The 18,910-nt window shown below is 57.1% G+C and overlaps 1 protein-coding gene and 1 long non-coding RNA gene across 2 annotated transcripts; both read left to right on the top strand.

Moving 5' to 3' along the window:
- The first annotated feature begins 5,638 nt into the window (after window positions 1-5,638).
- LOC112061589 (immunoglobulin superfamily member 1-like) lies at window positions 5,639-13,332 on the top strand. Its single transcript, XM_065570964.1, has 5 exons — window positions 5,639-6,248; window positions 6,417-6,452; window positions 9,930-10,214; window positions 11,174-11,464; window positions 13,178-13,332. The coding sequence occupies exons 1-5, from the start codon at window positions 6,218-6,220 to the stop codon at window positions 13,330-13,332; spliced, it is 798 nt and encodes a 265-aa protein (XP_065427036.1). The 5' UTR covers window positions 5,639-6,217.
- A 599-nt stretch (window positions 13,333-13,931) lies between these two features.
- On the top strand, window positions 13,932-18,344 carry LOC135976386 (uncharacterized). Its single transcript, XR_010593528.1, has 4 exons — window positions 13,932-13,958; window positions 14,126-14,151; window positions 15,397-15,434; window positions 16,028-18,344. It is a non-coding gene; the product is annotated as an uncharacterized LOC135976386 (long non-coding RNA).
- Window positions 18,345-18,910: the final 566 nt, after the last annotated feature.

Raw genomic sequence — 18,910 nt, 5'->3', positions numbered from 1 at the left:
GGAGGAATTCTGAAATGCGCCTTCCTGGGCTCTCAAAGGGGTTCTGCACTTGGGTGGTGGCAGCATCTACCCATCCAAGGTCAGAGAGAAGCTGTAACCTTGGGAGTTTAGTACCAGCCTGGGGTGGCCAGTGTTAATGTTTAGAATCCTTGTGGGCCCCACCTTCAGCACTCGAAGTGCCAGAGTGGGGAATTAGCCTTGACATCAGGGTTCATTCTTCACTGAATCCCCACCCAGGATGACTGCTGAGAACATGTAAGAAACAAAGACAAAGTGGGTGGGGGGGCGCAGAGAAGGACTGAGCCCAGGCTGGAAAAGGTTCCTGGCCTGTGACAGGAATACAGCTCCTGTCAGACGTTGGCAGGTTTGCAGGCTGAGCAGGAAGGCTGCAGAGTCAAACCCTCCAGAACCACAGTTTTCCGAACACCCTTAACTCTGCCCCCTTGTGCACATGCATTACGATGCCATCCTTTAATTTTGTGATCACTTACTAATTTTACCTTCATGGGTTGCCAGCCATATTTGAACCCAGAATGCCATAAAGCAGGGGCAGGGGAATCTGCAAGGAAATAGTGGTCAGTTGAAAATTGAAGATCAGACTCTGTAGCCTCCTGGCTTCCAGCCTGGTGCACCTTCCCCCAGGCTGCAGGGTACATTGAGAGTGACCTGTCCTCCCATCCCACAGAGACATAGACAAGCTGGGAGCTGCATGATGCTTGGCCAGGCTGAGGGGCCCAGGGTTTCCTGGGTTTTGCGGGGACCTCTGCTTACTTTGGCTCTTCTAGATTTCGCCTGCAGATTAGAGAAAAGATGTGATGGGCGCAGGAAGAGACGAGACATCATCGACTTCCTGTAGCTGGAGCCACCAGCTGAGTTCCTTATTTGGGGCTCAGTGGAGCTGGGCAGACGGGTGTTAGTGGCAGCGCTGAGAGGCCCCTTCCTGCCCCCGTCATGGCATCTGCTTTCACTGCTCTCATCATCCTCTTTCTTGGTTAGTATTGGATAAAGCCAGGGCATGTGCCCATGGGTTGGGGGGATCTGAGACCAGGGTGTAGGATCCAATTGCTCTAAGATCTGGTCCCTAATGTGCTGTCTCCTCTCCAGGCTGCTGGCTGGCCGGGCAGAGTGGGTTGTCGGAACGTGAGTATCTCTGGGGCTGGAGAAATTTTATTGTTAAGGGAGGGGGTGGGGAGGAGCTGACCCCAGAATGTTCCCATTAAAAATCAGTTCAACCTCCTTGTATTGACCCTGGAGGACTGAGACCAGAACTCCGCCCTGCACCTATTGCAGTTAGGGGTGACTCCGGATTGACCCCAGGGGGCTGAGATCAGAACCTGGCCCACAAGTTCCCTGTGGATGCAGTGAGGTGTCTGTTACCCCTTGCACTGTCACTGGGGCTGGGCACTAAGGGCAGGTTACAGACACAGGGGGAGGGGTTTGTGTCTCCCCATCTCACTCCTGCTTGTGTGTGAACCCCCTGCGCCGGGACCCTCCATCTCCATCAGCCCCAGTGGGGTGATCGCCCCGGGGGGAGCCGTCACCATCCGCTGTCAGTGTCGGTGCGGGGCCAGGAGGTTATTTCTGTATAAAGGTGGAGCTGGATGCTGCTGGGCATGGGGGTGAATTCACCATCCCCAGCGCCATGCGGGAAGACGCAGGGTTCTACTGCTGCTGATCTCACTCCAGATCGGATCCGCCCAACTGGTCAGATCCCAGTGATTACGTGTGGATAGTTGTACCAGGTGAGGGGCCTGGCTCATGGGAATGGCCAGACTGGGTCAGACCAAAGGTCCCTCTAGCCCAGTATCTTGTCTTCCAACAGTGGCCAATGCCAGGAGCCCCAGAGGGAATGAACAGAACAGGTAATCAGCGAGTGATCTATCCCCTGTTGTCCTCCCAGCTTCTGTGCTCACTGTCCCTGCTCCCAGCCCCACACCCAGCCAGACCCACAGGGGGTCTCTGGGCCAATGGGACCCTCAGAGCCAGCTCTGACCTGAGCCTTGGGCCCAAGAGAGGGGTCATCCAGCCAGGGAGTGGGGATGGAGTCACTGGGGGGTTTCCCAGTCACTAGAGATTTGGGGTGGGGGACGGGAATCCCAGACCCCAGGGGACCTTGTGCTGTCACTTAACCTGCCTGTGCCACCATTTCCCCTTGTAAGAACTGGGGATAATCATCCTTTCTGCACTTCATGTCCGGTTAGATCCTCAGGGCTTGGCTTTAGGACGGGGGTGAGGCTTTTTCTCACCATGTCAGTGTGTAAGCGGGGGAATGGTCCCGCTATTGTGGGGAACTTTCCTGGCTTATACACGCCCCGGTGGGATTGGCGAGTGAAAGGATCTGAGTCCTCGCTCCCACTTCCTTTACCCAGAGTCCTCCCTGCCCTTGAGGGCTCCCCTTCCTCCCTCCCATGTAGCAGAGTCCTCGTAACCCTGGCAAGGCTGGGTCTCGGATCCCTAGGGGCTCGACCCCCAGTCTTGTCATGGTCACTTAGGTCAGGAGCGAGGGTGTCCCCACTCCGGGGCACTCTCTTTGCACCGGGTGCTTCCCTGACCCACTGATCATTACATGGAGTTCAGAGCATGTACAATGTATTAAACAGCAACTCCTAAAAAATAAATAAACATGGGAAAGGTTAAAGGAAACAAGTCACCCGCCCCATGCGAGGGAAAGGAAGTTCACAGTCTGTTCCTCACACGTCCCAGGCCCCCTGCCCACAGCTTGGCCGTGCTGCAGAGATGCTGCGGGTCAGACGCTTGCTGTCGCTGTGCGCGGCAGGACCCTTCTTCCCAGTGTCGGCCCTGCCCTGTCGGGGTTACGATTCCTTTCCGACTGCAGCCTGCAGGGCCTCTTGGCTGGGGACATCTCCCTGCTCTGGGCCTCACTGCCCAGGGTCCCCCTCACTCTGCCCAGCTGCTCACAATCTGTTAATTGCCAGTGATAAGGAAGCAGCCCCAGCGAAAACACTTGTAGTGAAAAGCCAGCAGCTAGAACTTGAACAAAAGCCAAAAATAGCCGATATAGAAGGAGAAACTGCTGAAAGAGAACACCTGTGGTTTGAACATGAACAAACAATGACATGTACACCTCTACTCAATATAACGTCGGAGTGCGCCGGTCCCCCCGCCCCCCGGAGCACTGCTTTACCGTGTTATATCCGAATTCGTGTTATATCGAGTCAAAAAATCTTACCGTGTTATAGGTGAAACCGCGTTATATTGAACTTGCTTTGATCCACAGTCCCCGCCCCCCGGAGCACTGCTTTACCGCGTTATATCCGAATTCGTGTTATATCGGGTCATGTTATATCGAGGTAGAGGTGTATTTGATTGCAGGAACTAGAAGCTAAGGCAAAAGTGACAGATTTAAACTCCAACTCAAAAGAATAAAGGGACAACAGGAACTGTATCATCCTGAGAAACCAGCTCCTCTCACCAGCAAAGATGGGGATAGAATCTCTCTAGTTTGTAACAATGTGGGTGTGTTGTTTGACTCTAAGCCGGTGTCTGTGTGTAACCAAATTTACCCCAAAACGGCCACCTTTTATGTAAATACTTTTACTGTGAGCTCGGGTAAAGGTAACCCCATAACTTGTGTAGAGAATGTAAAACTCAATGGTAAAAGCTGTTTAGGGCAAATTTTGTCTGGTGAAAACAATTTCCATGGAACCTACCCCTCCCCCCCCCAATTACATTAATTCTTATGGGAAAATTGGATTCACTTCACATGGTTTTGCTTAAAGTAGCATTTTTCAGGAACAGAACTACCACGTTAAGCGAGACATTACTGTACAATGCAAAGGAACATGAATGTTCAAGAGATCAAGACTTTTAAAATGATGCCTCACAAGGCAACTTTGTACCCAACCTATCATAATTCTATCGTAGTGGTGAATATGGGGGCTCCAGGGTGCTACTTTGAGGTACAGATTGTCACCCTGTGGTATCACTGTGGCACGGCCAGGGCCTGAGCAGGAAGCCTGGGACATGTGAGGAACAGACTGTGAACTTCCTTTCCCTTGCAGAGACGGCTGTTTGTGGTGTCCCTGTGCCCACAGGGCGGGTGACTTGTTTCCTTTAACCTTCTCCATTTTTACTTGTTTTTTATGAGTTGTTGTTTAATAAATTGTACGTGCTCTGAACTCTATATACTGATCAGTGGGTCAGGGAAGCATCGGGTGCAGAGAGTGCCCTGGAGTGGGGACACCCGCGCCCCTGTCCTAAGTGACCACAACAAGACTGGGGGTCGAGCCCCCAGGAATCTGGGGCCCAGTCTTGCTGGTGTAGCCTATAGGACTAACCTGCTTGCTTTTGAATATATATATATATATATTCTTATAGTTTAAGTATTTGATGTATTGTAATAGATGTATAGATTTATATTAAAGTTCGGCTGTAATGCAAGAGACCTACAGGCCATATCCTGTATGTTAAGCTAAGGCAAAGTTAGGAAATCTATATTAAGACCTTTTACTCAAAAAGCAAAGTTGACCTATAGCTTGTTACCTAACTAGATGAGTACCCACGCCTATGTCTATGACCTTTTATCTAGACCAATAGACAATGGAAAATGGCATAGGGGGGGTTTCCCAGAGACTTAATAAGTAAACCACCAGAGACTGATGTGTGTACATACCTGTCAACAATACACACATACATACTAGCCTATGGGGTAAGTGTACCCTAACATTTCTGCGGGTGAGGAATGAAATTTGGGCATAAGAGGAAGAAGGTCCGGCATTTGCCCTATAAAAGAGGTAACCCACCTCAATAGAGGATCTCTGTTCTTACTTTACTCCATCTCCATTTCTCACTGTCTCCGTTCTCACTTTACTCTATTTTCATTTACTTCCTCCACTCTATCTACCTACGTAGGCTATACTTGTTCTTCTTAAACTTTGAGTTTCAAGGGAACTAGGCTAAGCTCGGTTTCCCTAAGTTTTATTCTTAGTTTGTCTATTAGGTTTTGATTTAAGTTTAAGTTAGCCAAGTAAACCCTAGTCGGCTTTGATAGCTCTTAGCATTTTCTAAGCACTGCATCGCTCACTCAAGAATTGAGAAACCTGAACCGCAAGGCTGGTCCTGTGTCTCTCACCACCAGGTTATCAAGGAAGGGTGTGAGTATGTTAACCAAAGCTTTAGTTACATATAATACCATATTACCACATGTATCTTTTGAATAGCAGTAATGCTACTGTAACTTTGCAACTCTGGGTATTTTACCATTTACTTACTATTATTGATTTTAATAAGAAGTCTTTAAGACTATATCTGTCTCACCAGTGTGAGCTTCCTGTCATACCCCCGAGGGTCCTTTATAAATTCTGTGGAGCCTGATTCAGGACAAGAACTTTTATCTTCTGATCAAACAGATTGGCGAGCCTAAACCCATACTAATTAATATTGATAATAATTATTATTATTATTATTAAGATCAAATACAAATAAAGTAATAAATTAAATTCCCATATTATCCCAATTAATATTATCAGTACACCCTAGATCAGGCTACACCGGGGTTACGAGGACTCTGCCGCACGGGAGGGAGGAAGGGGAGCCCTCGAGGTCAGGCAGGCCTCCGGGTAAAGGGAGTGGGAGCAAGGACTCAGATCCTTTCACTAGCCAATCCCACAGGGGCGTGTATAAGCCAGGAAAGTTCCCCACAATAGCGGGACCATTCCCTCGCTTACACTAGGAGCGGGGTCAGCGGCCGCCCTGCCCGTCCGTCCGGAGAGTGAAATAAACCGGTTCCTCCCCCCAAAGCCCGTATTAATTTTACCTACATGGGTCACCAGCCGGGGTTGAACCCAGAATGAAAAGGGGATGGAATTTTCATGGAAATCGTGGTCAGTGGAAGATTGAAGACCAGACCCCGTGGTTGCCTGGCTCTCAGTCTGATGCACCTTCCTCAAGGCTGCAGGGTACATTGAGGTGACCTGTCCCCCCTCTCCACAGAGACACAGACAAGCTGTGAGCTGCATGATGCTTGGCCAGGTTGAAGGTCCCTGGGTTGCTTGGGTTTTGCAAAGCCCTCTGCTTGCTTTGACCACACTAGATTTTGCCTGCAGATTAGAGACGAGGTGTGAAGTACACAGGAAGATATGAGCCATGTTGGCTTCCTGTAGCTGCAGCCACCAGCTGAGTTCCTTATTTGGGGCTTGGTAGACCTGGGCACGGGAGTGTTGGTGGCAGCGCTGAGGGGCCCCTCGCTGCCCCCATCATGGCATCTGCTCTCACTGTCCTCTTCCTCGGTGAGTATCAGAGACAGCCAGGGTCACGGTGTGTGTCCATGGGGTGGGATCCGAGACCAGGGCGTGTGCCCATGGGGTGGGATCCGAGACCAGGGTGTGTGTCCATGCGGGGGAAGGTCTGAGACCAGTGTGAAGGATCTGGTCCCTAACAAGCCATCTCCTTTCCAGGCTGCTGGCTGGCTGGGCAAAGAGGGCTTTCCGGACGTGAGTATCTGTGGGGAAGGGGGGTGACCAGACCTCCCATTTTTAATGGGACAGTCCCGTATTTAACCCTCCTGCAGGTGTCCCAACTTTTTCTTAAAAACAGGCAAATTGTCCCATATTTTCTGTTTCCCGCCCCCATCAATACTGGCCAGATCCCTGCTTACCAGCCGCCTGCCCACCAAGGGTGAGTGGCGGGGTCCAGTGGCTGGCCGACGATGGGGGAGGATGTGCAAGGCTGGTATAAGGGCGAAGATGCAGCGTGTGGGGCCAGTCGCTCCCCTGCTGGTCCATCAGCGCAGCCCCCGCTGTGCCGGCTTTTGGTCAGCAGGGCCCTACCCCCCATCCCATTTCTGGCTGGTGCGAACTACGGTGGCTAGTGTATGTGGGCAGGTGCCAGGCAGCGGCCGGTTACGTGTTGCCTCTGCTGCCCACCCATCGGCCCTTTATGTCTCCCCCTCTCGCTGTCCTCTCCCTGCTTTGCCACCTCACCCCCCCAGCCCAGCTCCTCCTCCATGTCCCCCCGGTGGGGCGCAGCCCAACCCAACGCTGTGGGGAGACCCAGCCCCTGGTCGGAGTGCTCAGCTCACCCATCGCCTGGCCGGCAGGCTCCTCCCTTCCTCCCCCCCACTGCCTTTGGCTGGGCCGGCGCCCCGGAAAAGCCCAAGACCCTCCGGCCTGGGGCACTGGCCAGGAGGAGCCGAACCCTGGGTGTGCCAAAGCCCCGCACAGCGCTGGCACGGGGGAGCCTCTCCACCCCTCAGCTAAGCTCTGGAGTGTGGGGGGGAGCGATTTCCACCCCGAACCTACAGGCTTCACAGCAGCCCCAGGACAGGGGCTTAGCACCCCCTTCACCCCCCACCCCCTCGCCCTGGGTCCTGCCCCCAGGGAGCGCGGGGCTGCTCCGTCCCCTGGGCACCCTCCCCTGCTGAGCCCCCTCTCTGGCCGGGGTCACTGAGGCCCCTGCAGTCAGGTTCCCTGGGCCCTGGGGCACAATGCAGCCTTAGGGCTTAACCCCTTCCTGCCCGCGCGGTAGCTGGGGGACAGGAGGCAGCTGGGTTATGTGGGTGGCCAGCAGCAGCCTGGGGGTGTTCGCTGCCTTTCCACACTGTGTGGGCAGGAAGGGACAAGCTGCTTCCATCCCTGGGGGAAAGATGAGCTCTGCAAAGACATGGGCCAGGTCATCCCTTTCCCCCCGCCACCCCCACACCTCCCCGGTGGCTGGAAGCAGCTCCCGTCCCTTCCCTCCCACACAGTGTCTAACGGCTGCTGCTGGCATCATTCTGATGTGAACCCTGGCAGACATCTGGGGAGGGGGGACATGTGACCCTGTGTCCACCCCCCACCACGTGTTGCCTCAGGAAGACATGGCACCAGGTACCAGGAGAGGCAGGTCCGTCCCCGGGGGCCCAGCCAGGCATAGAGGGTGGAGAAAGCTGGGCAGAGAGGTTCAGTTCGGTCAGATACGCCCCCCCTGTGTGAGAGAGGGATACGGGAGTGTGTGTATGTGTGTGTGTAACCTCTCCCCGTGGGGGGGGGGGGTTAGCAGTGTGTGTGTCACCCCTCCCCATGTGAACCCTAAAGCCTCACAGATAAGAAAGTAAATACAAAGAATCCATCTACGCAGAATTTCTTTTTAACAGGGGCTCAGTCAACTTGATGTTAATTTGAAGGTTTGTACTGCGTAGCTCTGATTGATTGCCATTGAACTCACTTGAATATGAGTAATTTTACCAGGTGTCCCGTATTCAGCACAGGGAAATATGGTCACCTCCTGGTGGGCTGAGATCAGAACCCAGCCCTGCCCCCAGTGCAGTCAGTGGTGACTCCGGATTGATCCCAAGGACTGAGATCAGAACCTGGCCCACAGGTTCCCTGTAGATCAGAGGTCTCAAACACACGGCCCGTGGGGTTATTTTCTGTGGCCCATGAGCTCCTCGTGGCCCCCCCACCCTCCCCTAGCATTTACCTAGACGGCTCTGGCCCAACACGCACCGGGGACAGGGCAGGGCAGGCTCCCTGCCTGCCTGCCTGCCCTGCCCCCGTGCTGCTCCGGGAAGCGGCCTGAATGTGAGGAAGGGGGGGCACAGGGGTCTGTGTGTTGCTCTTGCTTCAGGCAGCGCCCCCAGCAGCTCCCATTGGCCGCGGTTCCCCATTCCTGGTCAATGGGAGCTGCTGGGGGTGGTGCCTGAAGCAACAGCAACACACAGACCTTTGTGTCCCTCCTTCCCCAGGTTCCGGCCCCTTCCCAGGGCAGTGCAGGGGTAAGGCAGGGCAGGCAAGCAGGCAGGGAGCCTGCCCTGCCCCTTGTGCGTGCTGGGCCAGAGCCCAACCCCCTAACTCCTCTTGCAACCAAACCCCTTGTCCTGAGCCCCCTGCCGCACCCCGCACCCGACCCCCTGCCCTGAATCCCGTGCCACACCCCGCCTGCACCCCAGCCCCTGTCGTACCCCACACCCCTCCTGCACCCCAACCCCCTGCCCTGAACCTCCTGCCGCACCCCTCCTGCACCCCGACCCCCTGCCCTGAACCTCCTGCCACACCCCGCACCCGATCCCCTGCCCTGAATCCCCGCCGCACCCCTCCTGCATCCTGAGCCCCTGCCATACCCCGCACCCCTCCTGCACTCCGACCCCCTGCCCTGAATCCCCTGCTGCATCCCTCCTGCACCCCGACCCCCTGCCGTACTCTGCACCCCTCCTGCAACCCGACCCCCTGCTCTGAGCCCCCAGCCGCACCCTGCACCCTGACCCCCTGCTTCACCCCGCACCCCTCCTGCATCCCAACCCACTGCCCTGAATCCCCTGCTGCATCCCTCCTGCACCCCGACACCCTGCCGTACTCTGCACCCCTCCTGCACCCGACCCCCTGCTCTGAGCCCCCTGCTGCACCCTGCACCCTGACCCCCTGCTTCACCCTGCACCCCTCCTGCATCCCAACCCACTGCCCTGAATCCCCTGCTGCATCCCTCCTGCACCCCGACCCCCTGCCGTATTCTGCACCCCTCCTGCACCCGACCCCCTGCCCTGAGCCCCCTGCCACACCCTGCACCCTGACCCCCTGACCTGAACACCCTGCTGCACCCCACACCCCAACTCCTTGCCCTGAGCCCCCACCACACCCCACACCCCTTCTGCTCCCCCTGGGGGCAGGGAGGGCGCAGAGTTGGGGTGGGGATTTTGGAGAAGGGGTTGGAATGAGGGCAGGGAAGGGGTGGGAAGAGGTGGGGCAGGGCCTCATGGAAGGAGTGGAGTCAGGGCGGGGCCGCGAGACGCGGGGGGGAGGTGTCAGTAATGCGGCCAATGTACTAGTCCTCATGTGGCCCTCGTGGTCATTTGAGTTTGAGACCCCAGCTGTGGATGTAGTGAGGTGTCTCTTAGCCCTGGCACTGTCCCTGGGGCTGGGCACTAAGGGCAGGTTACAGACACATGGGAGGGGTTTGTGTCTCCCCATCTCACGCCTGTTTGTGTGTGAACACAGAGCTCCCTGCGACCAGACCCTCCATCTCCGCCAGCCCCACCAGGGTGATTGCCCCGGGGCGAGTCCTCACCATCCGCTGTCAGTGTCAATGCAAAGGCAGGAGGTTATTTCTGTATAAAGATGGAATCAAAATCCGGGAGCTGGACGCTGCTGGGGACGGGGGTGAATTCACCATTCCCAGCGCCAGGCGGGAAGACGGAGGGATCTACAGCTGTCGATCTCGCTCCAGATCGGAGCCGCCCGACTGGTCGGATCGCAATGACATTGTGCAGATCTTTGTAGCAGGTGAGGGGCCTGGCTCAGTGTCCCCGCTCCCAGCCCCACACCCAGCCAGACTGTCATGGGGGTCTCTGGGCAGATGGGACACTCCTTGGGGTGTCACATGACCTATGAAGGAAGGCTGAAAGAATTGGGTTTGTTTAGTTTGGAAAAGAGAAGAGGGGACATGATAGCAGTTTTCAGGTATCTAAAAGGATGTCATAAGGAGGAGGGAGAAAACTTGTTCATCTTAGCCTCTAAGGATAGAACGAGAAGCAATGGGCTTAAACTGCAGCAAGGGAGGTTTAGGTTGGACATTGGGAAAAAGTTCCTGTCAGGGTGGTTAAACACTGGAATAAATTGCCGAGGGAGGTTGTGGAATCTCCGTCTCTGGAGATATTTAAGAGTAGGTTAGATAAATGTCTATCAGGGATGGTCTAGACAGGATTTGGTCCTGCCATGAGGGCAGGGGACTGGATTCGATGACTTCTCGAGGTCCCTTCCAGTCCTAGAATCTATGAATCATATGAATCTATGAGTCACTTAACCTGCCTGTGCCTCCATTTCCCCTTGTGTGAATGGGGGATTATCATCCCTCCTGTACCTTGTGTCTGGTTAGATCGTCAGGACTTGGCTTTAGGGCGGGGGCCTTTTCTCCCTGTGTCTGTGCAGCACCCAGCACTTCTGACTCCCACCCTCCTCCTGATCTAACCACTAGATCCCACTCCCCTCCCAGAGCCAGGGATAGAACTCAGGAGTCCTAGATCCCAGGCTGTGGGGACCCATTAAATACATAGAGGGGTACAGAGGGGTGCTCTGGATTTTAGGCAGTTCCGGGTGTAGCTCCCAGGAATCTCTGGGATCTGGGAGAGGTTCCTCTGGCTGGGTTTTCTCCCAGGGGCCCCGTCTCTGGGACTGTGCGGCGAGGACGGGGTGCAGTGACTCTGCCGGGGTCTGTCTCACAGCCTGTCTCCTTCTCACTGCAGAGCTCATCTTCCGCAATCCCTCCATCTCCCTGAGCCCCAGCGGGGGGGTCGCCCTGGGGGGAGCCGTGACCATCCGGTGTCAGGGTCGGCACCAGAACATGAGGTTCCTTCTGTACAAAGATGGAAACCCGAATGCGCTGCAGGACATGGAGCCTGCTGGGGACCTGGCTGAGTTTCCCATTCGCAATGTGAGCTGGAGACACGCAGGGAACTACAGCTGTTATTATCACCACAAATTGTACCCGTTCATCTGGTCACATCCCAGCGACCCCGTGGAGCTGGTGGTAGCAGGTGAGTTGCCCGGCTCAGTATCCCCGCTCCCCGCCCCACACCCAGCCAGACCCTCAGGGGCAGGGGCATGTGCAAGGAGGACAAACAGGAGCAGGGGCCCCCTGAATCAACGGGGCTGGAGCTCAGATCTCCTCCGGGGAGCAGAGCCAGCTCCTCTGGCTGCGGGGGGCACACAAAGTACCCCTCCAATCGCGGCCACATTTTTATTCCTGTGCATGCCCCTGATCAGGGGGTCTCTGCACCAATGGGACGCTCAGAGCCAGGCTCTGCCCTGAGCCCTGGGCCCAGCAGAGGGGACGCTCGGCTGGGGGACAGGGACGGAATCACTGGGGGTTTCCCCAGCAAGGGGGCAGCAGCAGCTGCTGGACGTTCGATGCTGAGGGAGGGGGGATCCCTGCCCCAGGGGGAGCTGCAGAGCAGGGGCCTTTCCCAGTGGGATGCTGCCTTGGTCTTTCCTGCTCTGGGGACACTGGCTCAGCCCAGGGAAGAGCCACCATTGCCGGTTGGGTGGAGGAGAGGTTCCCTGTATAACTAACCACAGACAAGAGGGCTCCCGCTTTCTCATCCCTGCACCCCGCCCCTGACAGATGCTGGTTCTATTCCTGCAGGGGGAACTGACCCGACTCAGCCGGGAACGGCGCCGACTTCCACCCACCCAGGCAGCGCGAGGCCAGGTACCAGGGCAGGAAATTGCCATCAACCCCCCCCCCCATGCCCAAAAACAGCTTTGTGCAGCCTAAGGAGCCGCTACCGGGGGGAGCAGTGAATGGTTGGATGGGTGGGATGGGGGAAGATCCCCACAGCGAATGTCCCCTCTGAAAATCCCGCCTCCTCATTTCATATGCGGGGGGGTGTCACTGGACAGATGCCAGATTGGTTTGGTGCGGACAGGGGACAGCTTCCCCACAGTGCAAAGCCCTACCCCAGCCCCCAGAAACCGGGGTGCTGTGCTTCCCACTGGCACCACAAAGTCACCCGTGTGGGGCACAGCTCGGTGCGTATCCCCCTGGGAGAACAGAGCCGGGGATGGAGAGCCGGGGATAATGATCTGGTGTATCCCATCTGTCTGCCTGAGTCTGCAGAGAGACTGGGGGAACGGCTCAGAAGCAGGGCTCCCCCTTTGCTGGAGTGCTGCCTAGTGGAGCATTAGCCCTGGAATCTATCAATGCAGATAGACATGGTGTTAACACTTGAACCCACTGATTCAGAGTGACATATGGTTGACTTTGGAACCTAATGATGGCTGTTGCGATGACAGCACCGTTAACTCTTCTGCTGCTGATCACTTCAGCAGGGTGTGGCTCTCCCAATGATCTCAAGGAGCCCTCCCTGGCCAGAAGCCCCCTCTACTGCCATCCCCCTACCCATATAATTCCTACATAGAAGTGAGCTGAAGCTGCTGAGAAATTCCCAGGATGGGGCAGGACCTGAGGGGGGGCGGGTGCTGCAGGATCTGGGCCCAGCTGGCTTCGCAAGCAAGGGGCCTGAGGTAAATCCCCCTCCCACACACCCTGCCCCCACACCAGTACAACCCTCTGCCATTGGGAGTGAACCCCCTGACCACTATTACCCAGAATCCCCTCTGCTCCTGCTGCCCCACTAGCCCCATAGAATATTCTTCTGTGGGTCCCTGGGTCCTCGAGGGGGAGGGGCTGGGGCAGCAGGTAATGAACCATCTGCTCACGGTTCTCACGGCCTGGTGCTGCTTCCCAGGGGGATCAGAACCAAGCGCAGCACCGGGTCTGACCCGCGCCATCATCGGCAGGGTGAACGCGGTGGCCGCCGGCCTCCTCCTCCTCCTCCTGGCCTTCGTCTGCTACAGAAGAACCCGAGGAAGTGAGTGCCCCGCCCAGCGAGGGAAGGGTTAAACCCGCTGCTAAGCCGGGCTGGGAAGGGGTCATGGCTTGGATGGGAGATGGGGAAGGAAACCCAGGGGGTGGGGCAGGGGCCCAGCAGGGGGCGCTCTCCCCTGGCAGTGAGAGCTGGCCCCAAAGCCCCTGGGCAGCACTAGGGGGCGCTGTGCTGCAGAGGGTGGGTGCTCAGCAGGGGGCTCTGTGGTGCAGGGGGTGGGGCAGAGGGCTCACTAGGGGGTGCTGTGGTGCGGGGAGCTGGGCTCAATCTGTCTCTAGGGTATCCAGGCTCAGCAGCTGGAGAGGGAGGGGCTCCCCCAGCAGAGCATGGTGGGAGGGATTCTGTCCTAGGACCCCCATCCCAGGGATAGCTCAGTGGTTTGAGCATTGGCCTGCTAAACCCAGGGTTGTGAGTTCAATCCTTGAGGGGACCACCTAGGTATCGGGGGCAAAATCAGTACTTGGTCCTGCTAGTGAAGGCAGGGGGCTGGACTCGATGATCTTTCAAGGTCCCTTCCAGCTCTATGAGATAGGATATCCCAGCTGCTCTGTGGGGCAGGGCTGGTACACGGGATCCGGGTCAACTCATGGACGATTCTGCTTCATGTCTCTGCAGGGAAAGGACCAGCCCTGAGACAGAGCAGGTGAGACCCCCAGCTCCACTCCCCACCCCTGATCTACCTGTCCCAGGACACAGGACTCCTCAGTTCTCTCCCCGGCTCAGGGAGGGGAGTGGGGTCTACTGCTTACAACAGGAGGGCTAGGAGCCAGGACTCCTGAGTTCTGTTACTCTCTCTCTTTCTCCCTGTAGGGAGTCCGAGGCTGCAGCCACAGTCCGTAAGTCACTCATGAGGGGGCAGCTATAGGGGAGGGGTGAGTGTCCCCTGGTAGGGGCTGTGTCCTGTGGGGGGGGAATGCTGATGTGGGTGCAGCTCTGACTCACTGCGTGCATTTGGGGGTGCCCCGGACCTGCTCTGTGCCTCGGTTTCCCCCGCTGCACCATGGGGCTAGTGTAGGATTACCATATTTCCACAATCAAAAAAGAGGACACGGGGGGAAGCCCCGCCCTGGCCCTGCCCCCATCCACTCCCTCCCACTTCTCACCCCCTGACTGCCCCCCTCAGAATCCCCAACCCTGACTGCCCCCCGCCCTAACTGCCCCCCTAGGACCCTGACTGCCCCGACCCTTATCCACTCACATGGGTGGCAGGTTTGTAGAAAGTTTGGTGGTGCTCAGAACCCCCCCACACACATCTGCTAAGGCTCGGGGAGGAGGTCCTGGGCTGGGGATTAGGGTGCAGGCTCTGGGATAGAGTTTGGATGCTGCATGCAGGCTCTGGGCTGGGGCAGGGGGTGGGTGTGCAGGAGGGGGTGATGGGTGCAGGCTCAGGGATGGAGCAGAGGATTAGGGTGCAGGGGGATGAGGGTTGGGGCTGAGGATGAGGGGTTTTGGGCGTTGGAGAGGCTCGGGGCTAGGGTGGAAGGGCAGGATAAGGGCTGTCTGACTTGCCATTAGTGGTTGGAGGGCACTAGGACCCTGGGGCAGCAGACAGCAGTTGCTATGGAATGTGCTAGTCTGGCAGCACAAGCAGGCAGAGGCAGGGAGGGAGGGGACCCGCGGGGGGGATGACGCGCGGAGGGTGGGTGGCAGGTGGGGGCCTCCAACCCTCCCCCTGCTCCCTGACTGCCCCCCGGGACTCCCCTTACCATGCCCATGCCTGCTGGCTCCACGTGTAGGCAAAACACGCTGCGGAGGGGGGAGCAGGGGAGGGCCTCTGGCTGCTGGAGGCCAATGGGAGCGGCTCAATCAGGCCCAGCCGCCCAATCAGCCTTGCAGCACTCTGCAGAGAAGGGGAAAAAATCCCGGACCTTTTAACCTTGTGACTAATTCCTCCCGGATGGCTATTTAAAGATGCAAAACTGGACATGTCCGGGGAAATACGGATGGATGGTAACTCTAGGCTAGTGACCCTGCTCCACCCCAATGCGCTGGGGTCAGGCGGGCTAGTCGGCGGGGGTGGGTCTGGGGCCTTAATCTGGGCCCAGCCGCTCACTGGAGGGGGGGGTGTCTCTATTCCACAGACGCCCTCGTGAGCGAAGGGAAGCAGCTGGATGTCCTGGTAAGTGCCCGCCACTCCTCCACCACCCCCAGCACCAGTGCACCATCCAGGCTCCCCCGTGCCATCCAGCCCTGCACAGGTCCCACTAGAGCCATGTTCTGATGCCGGTACCCTCAGACTCTGCCTGTCCCCCCCTGTACCTCCTCAGGGCAGACACCGGAGCTGGGGATCAACAAGGGGGCTTCCCCCCCAAGAGGGGCAGGAGATCCAGAAAACAGAGAATAAGAGCCTAACCCTGCACCCCCCAACTCACCTTCACCCGTCAAACCATCCTCCAAATGTTTGCATTTGTCTGAGATTTGTGGAGGGTCAGTGGAATTCCATGGGGGGCAGGTGCTGGGGGGGGTGGGGAATTTCCCTTATCTCTGCCCCGTGGGCTATGTGGGCTGGACTGGGTGGGGGGGAGGCATTGCTAGATTTCCGGGGGGGAGGCGCAGCTCTTGGGAGCCCCCTGCTGGAGAGGACAGAGGGTGTCAGAGCAACTGTGCATGGGAGGGGCAAGGAGCTATGGGGGGCATCGCTGCCCCCTGGTGGAACTGTCTGGTATGTGCGCACACACACACGCGCACACACATAACTCTCTCCCCTCCCAGCCCCAGGAGCCCGACCCCGGCGCCGAGGGACTCACCTACACCGAGCTGGACCGCGAGGCGCTGCAGGGCAAGCGGAGCAGCCCAGCCCCTACCCCTGAGCCCGCCCAGCCCAGTGTCTACGCTGCCATCAATGTGAACTGGGGGCCCCATGAGCAGAGCCCCCGGGGTGTAAGGGCACCCTCACCCACCTACCCACTCCCATAGCGTGAACCCAGGGGAAGTCATTGGAGCGATGGGACAGGGAGCTTCGGCCACCAGGGGTGACAGCATGATTCCCCCCCCAGAGAATGGGCTTGGCTTACAGCCCCCCCGTAGCCCTCCCTTCAGCTGGTGCTGCCCCACCCAGCCCCATGGGTGGGGGGCCAGGAGGGCTCAGCACCAGGAGGGGGAAGAGACACACCAAGGCAGCTGTTTTTTGTTATTTTGCATCCTATTCATCTCCAGATTTGTAATAAAAACAGAACCACAAACCAGTCCCCCCCCCCCAGGTGACCCACAGCCCCGCTGTACCACGCTGGCAGTGTGTATTACACCTGGGGGAGAAGGGATCACTCTGGGGTGGGGCACGGGGGCTGGTATCCAGGGACCCCTCACCCAGCACTGGGATGCAACCCCTCTGGGGTAGGGTGTGGCAGCTGTTCCACCCAAGTAGTCAATTGCTGTGAACCGGGCGGGCCCAGAGGCAGAGCTGGCCGGACGGCATGGGCAAGAGAACAGAATGGCCACCTTGGAAGCAGGGCCGGGGACGGAGAGCCGGGGATAAAGATCCCATGTATCCTGTCTGTCTGCCTGAGTCTGCAGACAGCCCGGGGGAACGGCTCAGAAGCAGGGCTCCCCCTTCACAGGGGTGCTGCCCAGCAGGGTGTCAACCCTGGAACTTACCAACCCAGATAGACACCGTGTTCACTCTGTAACCTACCAATTCCATGTGACAGTTAACTCTGGATCCTAATGATGGCCGTTGCTACACCACCCGGGGCCTGACAACAGGTCTCTCTGTCCCAGGATCTCGCCACCCCAGGAATTTCTCCCCATTGACCACCACCTTCCGCTCCCACTGGGGGTCCGAGGGGCCTGAGCCCAGGAGAGTCCATGCAGACATACATGCTGGCAGGGCTGGCCGTAGGATTTATGGGGCCCTAGGCAGTATTATTAAACTGGTGCCCCTGTGCCCAACTTGCTCTTAGCAACACAAACAGAAGCTGACAGTATTGGAAAACTTGCCACATGCACTTTATTAAAAACAATTTAATTTTGCTGCCTTCACCCCAAACCCCTGCATCCCTCCCACCTGCACCCCCAACCCCAGCTCTGCGCTGCCAGTGTGCCCCGCCACACTGCCCCCCTGCCCAGTACTCCCCACTCCCTTATGCCCAGCAACCCCCATGCCTAGTGGCCTCTCACTCAGAGATCTCCAGCACAGATCCCTATGCCCAGCGAACTCCCACCCACATCCCCCACACACACTGCCCAGCACTCCATATTCCCAAGGGAATTTGGCACCAAAAAATTAAATTCTGTGCACAATATTTTAAAGTTCTGCAAATTTTGTCATGGCAGTGGGGAGCACAGGCCACTGGCTGCCTGGAGGTGGGCGATCACTCTGCAGCCTTCCCCCTCTCCTCCCCTCCCCTCTCCTCCCCGGATAGGGCCTTGGCAGTGAGACCCCTCGGTGTGCAGACCAAAAGGCCACAGGGAAGCGTTTTACAGTATGGCTGGGATGTCAGCCATGACCCCCAAAGCCATTTGAATGCCAAAAGAGAAATAGCTGATACCCATGGCTGAGTCCAGCCCCCATCCAGGCCCTGGCCTGCCACCGCTCTGGGCCATCAACTCCCAAATGGCCTTTCCTTCTCCCTAAAACAGAGCGTGGCCCTCTGATCCTGACAAGTGAAGAGGTGCTGGGGATGTGCCGTTTAATGCGAAAAGGAATTGTAGTCAGGCACCAGGCTTTTTTCCTGCCCTGATTTGCACCCCTGCTTGTCACGCTCGGCTCAGTGGGATTGTACTGGGTATAACTCAGCGCGCAGTTTCAACAATGCTTCCACAGGGGGGGCTGGAGCCATAACCAGCCAAGTCTCATTTGAACAGTGGCTCTTGTTTTGGGTGATTTAAGGCCTTTTTTAAAGGTCTTTCCCACAGGGGAGGAAGAAGGTGCCACGTTCTTGAAGGGACCTTTCAAATCCCGCTCAACTCTGCACTGCTTAGGACTCTCCCTCGTTCAAAATGCTGCCAGCTTGAGAGACAGCCCGGGAGATACTTGGAGCCACAAGGAAAAAAACCATGTCCCTTTCCCCTAAATAAAAATGTTCCGCTACTCCAGCCTTGTCAAGTGCCAGTCCTCCTTCCTCCCAGCTAAGAGGTCGCTCCCTCCCTTGCATTGCTGCTTCTCTACATCCCCATCCTCCCATTGTTTTAGTGTCAGTTTCCTCCTGTTGACACTGGGATGTTGTGAATGGTCAGGAAAAGCAAAGGCCCCCTGCTTTTATTTTCCTTTAACTTTCCCTCCTCCCCAGCCAGGTTGTGTGTGTGCTTCTCCCTCCTCCCAGCCCTGCTGGGGAAGGGAGGAGAGGAAAAGGTGACAGACCAAAGGAGATCCTCGTTGCCTGGGATTAAACATCAGAGAAGAGGGAGGAGGAGTGAAAAGGAGACGAGGAGAGAGATTGCAGGGACCTGCCGGCAGGGCAGGGCACGTGGGCAGAAGAGGGGAGAGGGGCAGGTACAGTGTGGGGCTACTCAGAACGGCTGCTCTCCCCCAGGGCCACCAGACTGCTCCTTAGGGGACCCTAGTGTTGGGGTTACTATGCCTGCCTGAGCCAGAGTTCTTCCATGTTTAAACTCTGTCCTTCCATGTTTAACTCTGATCGACCTTAACAGCCAAGG

The sequence above is a fragment of the Chrysemys picta genome, chromosome 17 (genome assembly GCF_011386835.1).
Source record: "Chrysemys picta bellii isolate R12L10 chromosome 17, ASM1138683v2, whole genome shotgun sequence".
NCBI classification, from domain to species: domain Eukaryota; kingdom Metazoa; phylum Chordata; order Testudines; family Emydidae; genus Chrysemys; species Chrysemys picta.
Note: the sequence above shows the minus strand (reverse complement) of the source record. Positions and strands in the feature narration are given on the sequence as shown.

Coding starts and splice junctions, on each gene's coding strand:
- LOC112061589 (XM_065570964.1), top strand. CDS start 6,218: ATGGCATCTGCTCTCACTGTCCTCTTCCTCG. Junction 6,249..6,416: donor TCTCACTGTCCTCTTCCTCG/GTGAGTATCAGA, acceptor TCTCCTTTCCAG/GCTGCTGGCTGGCTGGGCAA. Junction 10,215..11,173: donor TGTGCAGATCTTTGTAGCAG/GTGAGGGGCCTG, acceptor TTCTCACTGCAG/AGCTCATCTTCCGCAATCCC.